Source organism: Orbicella franksi, chromosome 13 (genome assembly GCF_964199315.1).
Source record: "Orbicella franksi chromosome 13, jaOrbFran1.1, whole genome shotgun sequence".
Lineage (NCBI taxonomy): Eukaryota > Metazoa > Cnidaria > Anthozoa > Scleractinia > Merulinidae > Orbicella > Orbicella franksi.
In genome coordinates this window covers 6235486-6248435 of record NC_138157.1, presented here as the reverse complement: position 1 = coordinate 6248435, position 12950 = coordinate 6235486, and the positions used below count along the sequence as shown (strand labels likewise).

Below are 12950 nucleotides of genomic sequence, written 5' to 3'. Positions count from 1 at the left end.
GAGAGCTTAGGAAAACCACGAGGCAGCGGCTACGGGAACGTCACCAAACAAAAAATTTAATGAGTAATACAATGGGTGTGAACGTGCATTATAATTCTTGGTACATTTCTTTGCCGTCCTCTGCACAATAACGTGAAATGACAAAATTCTGCGTTCTCTGAGGAACGTGAACCACAACGGCTACTTTTTCAAATCTTTAGTTCAAATTTGTCGCTGTGTTTCAGAATTTAGCATTGCGATAGTTTTGACAGTGATAAACAAAGTAAATGACTTGAGCATATCGCGAGATTCGTAGATAAAATATAAATTCCTTTTTTCTTAAACTTCCTATTAAAACCACTTGACAGTGGTTGACGTAATGATCTTAAAGACAGGTTTTTAGAGATGTCTCATTAAGATGGGTTTACCAGGGGTACATTCCTGATGCGCGAAGATCAGTATGGTTCACTCATCTGAATCGCTTTCATAAATGTCATCGTCACTCTCCGGATTCTCGTCGGCCATAATGTTCATTTCTTCTACAAGTGCAGTCCAGTCCATAGCCTCGACGTCATCTACACGAGAGGCCACACTCTCAAACGTTGAAGATCTTTGCTGTTGTTCTCCTAGCTGTTGACGATTTGCCTCTGCCATTTTCTCTCTGTCCATCAAGTCAGAGGTGGGGAATTTTGTGGGCATTTCATGAGCGAGTCCACAAAGCTTTATCCTCGTCAATCGACCAAAAGAAGTGAAACAGACAACTTCGTCCTCTTTGGGGGACACCGCCAAACTTACGATGGTTTCCCGCCCTTGCGCTACTCTTGCATATGCAATGGCTTTCCACTCACGCAAGTCCCACAAGAACACAGTACCGTCAACGCCATTGGAAATCAGATAACGAGTTCCTTTCAAAAACTTACAAAATTCAATTCGGCCTAAATGGGCGCGAGGTAGTTGTAGAATGGTTTGATCTCCCTCAGCGGCTTCAAGTGGGTAGAGGAGAATTCTGTCTACAATGCAGCACGCCAGCAGTTCATTGTCGGAAGATACTGTACAATGACTGAACCTGTCAAACTCATTGAAAGGCCCAAAGGGTTCCAGGTTTGCCAATAAGCGACATGGTCGACGCTCATAGTACTCCCAGATCGAAATTTGAAATGCACAGCACAAAATCAATTTCGCGCTATCCGCTGAAAAGCAGCAGCAATGTACAGGCTGCGGTCCTAGAGGTGAGTCAAAAGTTGCTGACATAACCTTCTTTTCAACATCCCACACATAGAAACGCGGCTGATTATTACTACTTGGACTACAATAAAGAAATAAGGAGCTGTCCGGTGAAAATGCTAGATAGGAAGTAATGTGCTCGGCACACTCTCCAACAAAGGAGGAGTAAAGAACCGTAGGATAATTAAGCAATAATATTTCAGTTCCTCGGTGAGTGGCGATTAGTTTTCCATCAGGGGAAAACACAGCCTTCTTCGCGTGAATATTGCCAGAGAAAGAAGCCCTCGATCTAGGCAGACCACAAAATGCGAAGGACTCGTCGACACCTGATGTTTTCCAGGATGCCACCGTGCAGTCAGAAAAAAGGGTCCAAATGGTATCAGCTGAAGTGAACGCTACCGTAAGTGGTCTCTTATCGGATGAAAACGAAAACAGACTGAGAAAGCTTCGGGGAAATTGTCTTGCAAAGATGATTTTTTCTTCGCCTCTTGCGCGAAAAAAATATCCAACGTGCTCTTCTGGGGTGCAATACAACGGGATGTTTCCTGAGACACTTGAAAGGATGGTACCAGTCTGAAGAGATAGGGCGTGCAACGACCTGTGCTTTGTGACATAGAGAAAAAGACAGCTGTCATCCGTAAAAGCAAATTGTTCCACGTCCTGGATAATATCGTCTGGCTTTTCAAAATCAAAATGTTCAAGGACACGTTCCTTGAACAAACAAACCGTATCGTTATATGACTGTCTGACTGCAATCCACGTCCTATCTGGTGACAGTGACAGCCTTGACTCCATGGCAGGACGATTCTGAAAATCAATTGGTAGGTTCATGACACAGAATGACTCTAGCCAAAATGACTCATCAAAATTATGAGGCAATTTCCGCAGAAAACAAGAAAGAAAATTAATAAAAGCAACACTGGAAAACAACAGCCGACCCTTCGTTACTAAGACAGACAACAGTGCCGTGTTACCCTCGAGGGCAGATGCCACGTGACACAAATAGGTAAACGGAGTCAACCCAACATCTAAAGAAAATGCTTCCTCTAGGGCAGGTCTTCCACTCTGCACGTCCCAAACCTGATATTCGAATATTTCTGAGTAAAGATCAATAACGCGCTTACGAACAATAGACCGGGTTGCTTCTCGGTCATTTAATTCGAATTCAAGACATTCCTGACAACTGTTTCCCTCAAACTGATAGGATGCTGGAAAATAAATATTTTCTTCAAATTCACGAAACAATCTACCACCGATAATTCCCTCTCTTTCCAAATCATATAGAAACGCACGGAAGGCGTGACGAAAATGATTTCCTGTTTTTTCCATGTACTTCCAGAAAGCACTTTCCCAGCTTTTCATGCTTTGCATCAAATTGAGCTCCTGCTTGGCCCACAACCGAAATATACTCTCATGGCAAGACCATGTATGTTTTCCACTTCCGAGACCATCTCCTTGCAGTATAATAACACGTCCACCCCAAACGAAAGAGGCCCATTTGTAGCATCTACAATTCCCCGAAAACTGAGGAAACTCCTCGACACATATTTTCTCCACAGAGAACCATTGGTCAAGCCTTCCAAAAAACACAAACCTACCGTCTGGGGAAAACTCTATGTGATGAATGTTATTCGGTACTTTGACAGGGCCTGACACCTTTACAAGTGAAGACGCATCAAATAAAGAGATAGATTTTCCAATTCCCCCAGCTAACAACTTCTTGTCAGGCGACAAAGCAAAGCAGCTCATATCACGAGGACATTTACAAGCAGGATCCAGGACCACTTTCCACTCCATCCAAGTGCTTGGGACAACATCAGGAGGAATTACAACGTTCTCTTGGACGGCTTTAGGTGAGTTGCGGAGACAGGAATGTAGAAGATGAGGACTTCCCTGGAGAACATGCACGCTGCTTTCAAGAACTAAGCATAACTGCTGAAGAATTTCTCTTTCAGCGTCACTAAGCCCCTGACAGCAAGCGGAAAGCTTTAAATCAACAATAAGGGGATAAATTTCAAGTCCGCTTTTCTGTATTCTCTTCCAAATGTAGTGGTAACTTGTTAAACAACTGAAAACGGTCTTCTTTGAGTCCTTCTCCCGGTATTCGCACAAACAGCGAACGCCAACACGCAAAAAGTAGTCGGATAAATCAGCTTCAACGGATGTTGGTTTTTTCTAGCGTTGATTGACAACAACAGCAGACAGAAATTCAATAATGATATCCCTGAAGTACTCACCTGCCTTAATTCTGTCGACAAAGAATTTGCGAGACGCTTTCTTCTTGTCGGTCAACCACGCTGGAATCAGGTTATGAAGAAAGGTGAATGTCTGATCAGAAGTCCGCAACACTACAAATTGTGAAACGGCATCAATTACTTCCTGTTCGTCAAGATCTGGGTTCTCTCTCTGTAAAATGAACGAGATAAACGAGACAGGAAGTGGAGAAGGAGCGACTATGGCACAACCAAACAACTTCCTGTAGACATCCGCTCCCACTCTATCAAAAACCCGCTTGAAATTCTGCAAAAAGAAATTATCAATGTCTCCAGGAAAAAGGTCACCGAGCTCATCAATCTTACCTGAATGTACTGGATCATTAAGTATTCTCGAAATATAGAAAGCATACAAAAACAATCCATTGCACTTTTTCGTTATGTCTTCCGCAGAGTAGAGGAGACGGGAGAAATCTACTCTGTTTTCCAAAAATAGCTTGATGTCCCGCTCGTGCTGTTGATAGACGTTAAAATGTGCGCTACTTCCTGCACAGATCTTAATACAGGGGTTATATTTGTTCAATCTGAACTGCACAGTTTCTTCAGGGCGACTGGTAATGAAGAACACAAGCCATTCAGGAAGAAGAGGGAAACGGTGCATTATAAGATCAAGAAAATCATCTCTTGACTTATATTCTGTCTCGTCCAGAGCGTCAATAACGACCAACATTCTGTGCTGACACGGAGTGCACCTACCTAGTGGCTCTTGCAATAATTTGGTAAATAATTCCTGAATACCTAGATTAGAATTACCTAACAAATTTTTAATGTTACCGTCCCCTCCCACAATACTGCTATACTGCCTATTACATTTACAGAGCTGATAAGCAATAGTCCCAAGAAGATACCTGGGATCATTCCTTGTGCCATCATTGTGACGGCAAAAGTAGGCGGCTCCTAAGTGTCCGGCGTCTCTTGAACGCTGTGCCAGGACTCCTGCCATCACACTCTTGCCAACGCCTGGATCGCCTAAGAGAACATACGCTCTGGAGTCACCAGGATCACTGAACCATTTGTCAAAATCTTCAAAAAGCCACTGTCTTGTAGCTGGGTCACAACGCTTCGCAAAAAAGGCGATGTCTGATTCGCAATTGGCAATTTCTGTAAACAAGCAAAACGATCCATTTTTCAATATCTTACCTTAAAGGGGGCACTTTGTGTACAACATTTGCCTCATTGGCATTAGCGATTCAGTTTCTGATCAAGCTAAAAAATCTCATAAGGAGATAAGGCAATAAGGGTATGGCACGATATAAACCAGTCCCAAGGACCAAATTCGAGCTCGATGTATTATTGAATACTGTTTATGCAAAGGGGGTTTAAAAACCCCAAATTTACAGAATGTATGAGCTCATTTGTGTGTTTGCCACACAGAAATTTTGGAGTTTTGTGAAAGCCAATTTCTCCTTGAATACTACATCCGCAGCGCCACAACTTTCATCATTTACTAAGTGTTACAAGTTCTTTAAGTGTTTTGGACCGTCAGTTCGTATCTACAGCTCAGTAGCATGATGTCTTCTCAACAACCCCGTCAGTAGAAATAATTTTCTAGCCAGGTTGACTGAGATGCCATCCTTGGCAAGGATCAAATGATAAAAATTTTACTGTGAAATCACTTAAAGTATAACAATCATTTTACCGTAAGTTAATACGTTTATAAATAGTTTTTAATTATTACATGACTGAGAAAATTACTTCATTGTGATTGGCTGGGAGCAGGCAAATTTATAGTTAATTTTTAATTTGCACTGCAGTGCAAATTAACAAGAGTGCACTCGCTATTTTCTCAGTCATATAAAAAATGAGTAATTGAGTGAAAGCTCGAGCAATGAAGGATTTATACTACTCGTGAAAATTTGAAAATTCTTTCAAATTACTCTTGTCTAAAGGCTAAAGGTGCAATTCTGAGAGAATTTTTAAATATCCCTCGTAGAGTAAATCCTTAATTAGATTCGCATTCATACGATTACCTAGATACATATTATTTAAAATATTAACAAGCAAGTGAATATAAGAAAAATGATATATTATGCGGGGAAAGGCTATGTCATATATTCACTTTTCTTTGCATCTACGGGTTTATGATGAAATTGCAAACTGTCCAGCTCTCACTTGGTTTGGTAGATAGAACACTTCATTGGTATCACAGACCAAGGTGATGCCTTCAAATCCCTTTCGTGCCTGCATTTTTTCAGGCTATATTTTTGCAACTGCCTCAGACAAGTTGTGTTCATAACAGGGATGACGTCTTTCAAGGAGTTGCATTGGTTGCTGAGATTATTATAGCATATGATAACCCTGGAGAAAAAGTCTGAGATGCTCGTCAGAAATTTTAAATCAAAACCCTAAAGGATACCAATCTGGGTGTGGCTTGAGCTTTATTTGGCGCCTAAAGGATACCTTGTAAACAAAATAGGCTCGATTACCAGCTGCTGTTGAAGAAAGGAGCCTGCAGTTGTAGACCGGACTCAAGAGACTAGCGGAAATCGAGCCTAAAGACAAAAATAAATGCCTTTCTTTTATCATAATTTCTTTGATATTTCTTCGACACCGTAAGTGAGACCAGAATCCTTTCATTATACCCCTAAGCAAGCCGACAAGCATCCCTGATCTTTTCATATGGGAGTACCCCCCAGTATGATTAGAGAGTTTGTTGTCAGTGGTCAGTATTCTATAAAAATCCAGGAGGGAGTTCTCAAGGACTACACAGGAGTTTTCAATGGGTATTCTTCGCAAGTTTACTTTGGTTTGCGTGACATTTTCAACATTTAATTTCATCAGTTAATAGCTAATTCCAGAAAGCTCCCCTAAACATTGAATTAAATGTATTGTAAAGGTTTTGCTGTCGTTTGGTAAGTTTAAGTGATTTTGCTAACCTTCAACAAGGGTTTCCTTCTTGGGTGAAACTATTTCTGTCAAATCATCTAGCTTTTTCCTGACGTATTCCACATCACCCTCCATTTTATTTAATTGGTCCCGCATGCTGTCTTCATCTCTCTTCCACTGCTGAAGAAGTTCTTTGTAATGCTCCTCCACATCCGGGTCCATACAGGTGTTCTGAAGGTGATCAATAGCATCTCCATAACTTGTTCCTCCTAACCTTACCAGCACGGCTTTGATGTCATGCCAGTGGTTGTTGAAGCTTGTGTCATCAACAGACGCCTACTCAGCATGACCATACACCGCATTTCTGAAGTATTTAACACGGGCAATATCTGCTTCAGCACTCATGTCTGCTGGAGGAGGAAGTGCATCCCAGCCAGTGGCTGGAGGCGACAATCCGCAAATGTTCCTCAGCAAAATCATCAGGAGTGTTATATCAAAGCTTGCTGAGGACACTGATGTAGGAATGGCTGGATACAATTTACCCCATTGAGTTGGGTTCAGGATCTTTTTCTTCCCTTTCTTAGGCTTGTATAGAGACTGTAGAATGGTCTGAGCTGGAGGGTTGGCCAGAACTGTGTGAAGGTTTCCTGGTGCATGGATACTGTTGAATGTGTCCCTGAGGGCCTGGGATCCAACATCGACCAGAAGGCGACACAATCTGGCATAATTGGTGGTCTCTTTGGTCGATGACGTAACTGGAGGAACACCAGCCATTGAAAGTCTGTATCACGTGAACCTGTGGAAATGAAATGGGGTAAAATGAAATATGCAGTAGGATGAAAACTGTACTAACAGAGCGACCAAATGCTTCATATTTACAAAATTCCGACAGTACCGTCGCAAGATCAAAATTTCAATTTCATTTTCTCTTGATAATAATATTTCATAAAGTATGCAGATTTATGTCTTTATAATAATTACAACGTTCTGCGTATTTTAGCCTGCGAACAGGTTCCTGGCAAGGACGGAAAAAGTTTGGCGAGCACGAAACAGAAGAATTCGGAGAGTGAAGCAATCGGGGCGGGACTCACCGGGAGCCTATCCGCAGGCTATGTATATTTTAAATTATTTACACTTTTATTACAATTAATTAATAATTAATTTTTACTTGCTTAAATGCCAGAAATCACAAGGCTGTTCTAGCTTTGTTATCAATGTTGCTGCTGTCGTTATCGTAACAGGCTTTGGAATGTGTGATTCCAGAAAATATTCATTTCCCACAACAACAAGGACTTAATTGATAATTGGGGGTTTGTTCCAAAACTGGGATCCAAAGGGATCGGGTTGGGGTTCAAACCATGAAACCCTCCATTGGAGGAGTATGGATATTTTCTGGAACAAAAAGTATGAATACAAATTTTAAAATAATCTGATTTTCTCAAAAGTGCAGGCACACAGGTACAATTTTAATACACATGAATGTGTGTTCACATGAATTGTACTGATCAACCTCTGTTTTCATCCAGTCATGTGTTAAAATTTGGTGCATGCTGTCATAGCTTTTCTAATTTTGCCATGGCATGAAGCAACAGTGACTATATAGCAGTACTCCCCCGGGAGACGACTCCCATATGAAAAGGACGGGGCTGCTCATTGTACCTTTTAGGAGTTAAAAAAAGTAGTTTTGCTACCTCTTGGGGTGTTCAGCCTCAAAAGTCCCACAGTGGGAGCTTTTGTGGTACATTTTAGGGTATTGAGCTTAAAAAGAAAAATATGACAGGAGATACAATGTAATGTGTTGTTTTATAATTAGTACCTCTTAGGGGTTGAACAAATTTCAAGCCACGCCCACAAAGCAGAATCTTGGTACCTCTCAGGGGTTCTTTTCAAATTTTCCAATGAGCACCTCCATTTTTTTTTTATGTCCCCCCCGGGATTACTCCACCAGGATGGCCCAAGGCTGGAAATTTTTAAGGAGCCCTTTGGGCTCGTAATTTCAAAAGTCAGGAGCCCAAGCCATTTTTTAGGAGCCCAGGATAAAATTTTCCATGGTCAATCCTGGAGATTGGAGAGGTGGGGGAAGGTGGCGGGATTGAGGGGCGGTGTTGAGTGACTAGTGGAAATTCAGGGGAGGGGCCTGGGTACCACCCATTTCTCTCTGTTGAGATGTTCCATGAGACACTAACTGGTCTAATATCAATCAAATTTGGGAAATCAAGCATTTAGTGAAGTAATCAGGTCAAAAAATTAAAAATTATACTTTACGGTCAAACTGAACAAAATTCAATAATTGGTGTATCCATGCAAGTGCTGCAGCTTTTTTTACTTGTTTTTGAGTATTGCGATTCGGTTCTAACAAAACAAAATACATTGAACAAAGCATGAAAATATTATGCAAGTTTCAAATGAAAACAAATAAATATGAAAGAGGCATCTGGGGGGATGAATTTGGCCTCACTAGAAATGTGCTTTACTCCCCCAGGCTTGGGACATTAGTAAAAACTAAAAGCAATTTTGAGATGGCATTACTGCATTATTTTACGGCTACTTTGGAAATTTATTCTTGTAGTGGGTGGTCAATCGTGACAATTCTTTTGATAATTCAAAGTATAAAACCCCTTATAGTCGCATGAAGAATTGCAAATGATGTTTTCCGGTTTCCTGGCGAGGTACTTAGATATTTTGACTTTTAAGCCGTCAATTCCTTTCAGAAACTAAAGAAATACATTCAGTACATCTAAGTGTAGTTTTCCAAAGAATTGGGGCAAAAAAGCCCAAGAATTTAAACAACTTTATCTTTATTCAATTGTAAATATAATGTCAGCAGCATCTTAACTCCATTTCCAAAAATATTTGTTGTCAAAGTAGTTATTTTGCAACTACAATCAGTAAGGTATCAACAGAGACACAATCCATTGGTATACACAGTGAACATTTATTCAATATACTGAGCTTGCAATGCATTATAGGGCGATTTTCAAATATCGCTGTTTTTGATTGTTTTGTGATGGGACAGACTCTGTTGCTGTGTTTTGGCCCATATTTCTTGTGATAAAAGTAGTAATTGTTGCTTTCCGTTTAATTTATTGTGTGAATGATTTTATGACTGATTTCATGAGAAACATCCAGGCCAGTTAGAATGTGCATTAGCTAGGACTGGCCCGAGAAAAACCCTTAAATTTACCGAACAAATGCACAATGATCGGAGATGATTGGCTGGCTTTTTACTGGGAATTGTTATGTTGGTGGAACAAAGTTACAATTAGGACTGCATGTAATTCCTGGTTACAAAAGATTGAAGTCATCAGACAGATTAGATTGGAATGAAAACTTCATGTTTAGGTGCCCACTCGGGCTTCTTGAACAAAAATTTAGTCACCCGCACCTGTAACTTAGGCACCTCAGGTGACCGTGTGCCCATTAGGCAGCAGCCAGTCTCCAACATTTCACTGCTTAATTAACCAGTTCCCAGCTACATTATGTAAGGCTTCCCAGACTAATCACTACTGCCTGTTTGCTGAGGGCGGAAAGAGACATGACAGAAGGAAACAATATTCACAAGGAGTGTCCATCTCCTTCCAGAGACCAATGTGCTGGCTAACCATTAAGCCACTGTTTAATTCCCATGTAGCAAATACAGTAATATTGAAGCTATCAAAAGTGACCAACTTGGAAATCTGGAAAAAGTGGTCATAACTGGAACTCAGGTCAAAAAACTTGGTTGCCTACCAGAGCTTCCTCTAGCTTGCCAAAAAGATCTTACAAATTTTTATTGACATTAAGTGGGAAAAGTGCAGTGCATATTTTTAATGAAGCCAAAATTATCACAGTGGAGGTGCAGTGGCCTTATATATGGTTACTATGCTGGCCTCTGGATTGAGCCATATAATAGGTTCAAGCCCAGTGGCCAGGACATCGTGTCGAGTGCTAATGGGCAAGGCACTTTACTCTCACAGTGTTTCTCTCCACCTAGGTGTATAAATGGGTACCAGAAAATTTAATGCTGAGGGGTAACCCTGCAATGTACTAGCATCCCATCCTGGGAGGAGTAGAAGTACTCCTAGTTGCTTCATGCTACAGAAACCGGGGATAACTTTTGACAACCCTGAATAAATACCTGACTTTCACTGAGTGAGTACCCAAGATATTATGAAGGATGTCATGTATTTTTTTAATGCAGCGTAAATAATTAAAAGATGTGTGCCAGATGTCTCATTCCATTTGTTGAATCTGTCATTTGTACACTTAACTAAGCTCATACGTGTAAGTAGCCCTGAATGCAAGGTCATGGGAATTACTGAAGAGGAGAAATTGATAAATAAAGAGAGGTACTAGTATATTTTAATTAGGTTGATGATGAAATGAGAAAGATGTATTGTTCATCATGCCACAAACGTGGAACAGCGGAAGCATTGCGGTAAGACCTAGCAGTTACTGCCTGGTGCTGAAGTTGTACCCTGGAGGTCCCAGGTTCAAATCATCCCCCCTGCCACTAGATGTTTGATGGTCTCAGATTCAACTCCTCCACACTTTGTACATAGCTAACTGGTCAGCCTCCTACCAGTTGGGATTTTTAACAAGTTTCTGACATGTTCAGTTTACAACGTTTGTTTGCTTATTTCAGTATCTGTCAATTTAAGTACTGTAGTACTAAACACTTCAACACTTTTAAATAAAGTGATTTATTTATATTTCTTTGTGGGAGGCGCGGTGGCCTCATGGTTAGTGCGCTTGTCTCTGGATTGAGGGGTCTGGGTTCGAGCCCTGGCCAAGGACATTGTGTTGTGTTCTTGGGCAAGAAACTTTACTCTCACAGTGCCTCTCTCCACCCAGGTGTATAAATGGGTACCGACAAACTTAATGCTGGGGGTAACCCTGCAATGGACTAGCATCCCATCCAGGGGGGAGTAGAAATACTCCTAGTCACTTCATGCTACAGAAACCGGGATAAGCTCCGGCCTGATGGGCCACTTGGCTCGTATTATTATATTTCTGTATTAAAGATGAAATCAGAGTCCCTGGCCAGACTCAAACCTGGGTTTGCCAGATCAAGGTTAGGGGGATTTGAGTCCTGCCTGACACTCAAATTTTCATTTGTCACATAAGAATTTGAGACATGATGGACACTACAGCTGTTTACAAATTTATCCCAAAATTCTGGAAATTTTGGTCAGAATGTAAATGGAAACAAAAAATGTTTGCTGCGACAACCTGTAAAAATGTCCTAAATAATTGGATTCTCTTGGAGGGTAGTCAAAAAATTTTTCAACCGAAACATACAAATGGAAAATGAACTTATCAATTGCAATTCTTCACCAGTTTCAGTTGGCATCTTGGAATTATGCAGATTGAGTCACATTCAAGGCTCTCTCAGCAAAATAAATGGCCAGTCCTGACAGAACTAACACCACTAGGGATTTTTGCTTAGCATTGTGTAGTTCCAGAAAATATCCATACCTCCCTCACGGAAGGGATTTTTTCCAAGGTCCCTCACCCCTCTGGATATTCCAATTAAACTTGATACATTTCATTAAATTTTTGATCTTAGAGAACCCCCCAACCCCCAGGAAATTCCAATCCCTTCTGTGGGGGGAGTATGGATATTTTCTGATATTGCACATTCGGAAAAACCATTGATGAACCAGTTTCTCTGCGTATTTACGGCCCAACATTACTGATCGAACTTGCTCACTTCATCAGGCCCAGTCAAACTTAATGACGTTGAACGATGGGCTCAATCGGTTCAATACTCGAACACAATCGGAGCCCTCCACAATCGAACAAAACATTGTCTGAGAGAGTTTCATTACATTTGATTTCCAAACTATAAATCAAACCCAATCAAACTCAATCAAGTACAATCAAAAAGTCGAAAATTCACCCTAAACACCACCAGAAATTTAAACACTCTGCCTTAGTAACAGCTACAAATTTATAATTAACTAGTAACATCTTTATTGAGAGTTCGATTGTGATCTCGATCACTGAATTTATCGAATCCAATCAAGTGATTGGTGTTTGAATAGGTTCGATTGAGTTCAATTAATCGCACATTTGACTTGGTTTGATTAGTAACGTCGGGAAATGCTAGACAACCTACACCTCCAGGCGCCCCCTTTCCCCCAGGAGACGTTTTAGCTATAGATTGACTGTAATCAGTCCATCTAAGACGGTATAAATTTCTCCAGTTAATAATTTCCCCGGTTGCTTTTCACTGAATCTTTGAAAGTCTTGAAACAGAAAGTAAACCTTATGTGAGCCAAACTCAGTGAATATTTAGTTTACAAATCCAGAAGCATATCATATGCTTCTGACAAATCCTAATATTAAATTATGGCTTACCTTGAACTGTCTTCACAGCTTCACAGGAACACCATCTCATTCAGCTGATCTTCCAGACTTTCTCTTTCGATGGTGAAGAGAGCAACTACGGAAAATGAGACACACAGAAACAACACGTAAGCTTAGTACTACACTGAGCCTTTTATAGTACGTTTGTACAGCTCGTTTGTGCGAAACCGAAAACACTTCCTTGTTGTGGGATTCCAGGGGCCCGTTTCTCGAAAGCCCCGGAAACTTTTCGGGCCCGTGAAGCCATTTTTAATTCATCTGTATCCAAAATCGGAGAAGAGTTAATACCTGAAACTT

General features: G+C 40.8%; 2 protein-coding genes across 2 annotated transcripts; both read right to left on the bottom strand.

Moving 5' to 3' along the window:
* Positions 1-395: 395 nt before the first annotated feature.
* Positions 396-12845, bottom strand: LOC145465672 (uncharacterized). The gene is made up of 3 exons (XM_081449444.1): positions 12645-12845; positions 6353-7098; positions 396-4577 (listed from the first exon to the last, which is right to left on the bottom strand). The coding sequence occupies exon 3, from the start codon at positions 2998-3000 to the stop codon at positions 445-447; it is 2556 nt and encodes an 851-aa protein (XP_081305570.1). The 5' UTR covers positions 3001-4577; positions 6353-7098; positions 12645-12845; the 3' UTR covers positions 396-444.
* LOC145466302 (uncharacterized) lies at positions 3379-6524 on the bottom strand. The gene is made up of 3 exons (XM_081450007.1): positions 6353-6524; positions 5903-5968; positions 3379-4577 (listed from the first exon to the last, which is right to left on the bottom strand). Exons 1-3 carry the CDS (start codon positions 6522-6524, stop codon positions 3379-3381), a joined length of 1437 nt encoding a protein of 478 aa, XP_081306133.1.
* Positions 12846-12950: the final 105 nt, after the last annotated feature.

Bases quoted from the DNA above. Each gene is read 5' to 3' on its own strand.
- LOC145465672 (XM_081449444.1), bottom strand. From the start codon at position 3,000: ATGGAGTGGAAAGTGGTCCTGGATCCTGCTTGTAAATGTCCTCGTGAT.
- LOC145466302 (XM_081450007.1), bottom strand. From the start codon at position 6,524: ATGGACCCGGATGTGGAGGAGCATTACAAAGAACTTCTTCAGCAGTGG. The intron at 5,969-6,352 runs GTTAGCAAAATC...TTTTGTCTTTAG, and splicing joins GAAGGAAACCCTTGTTGAAG to GCTCGATTTCCGCTAGTCTC. The intron at 4,578-5,902 runs GTAATCGAGCCT...GCTTGTTTACAG, and splicing joins CCTTTCTTCAACAGCAGCTG to AAATTGCCAATTGCGAATCA.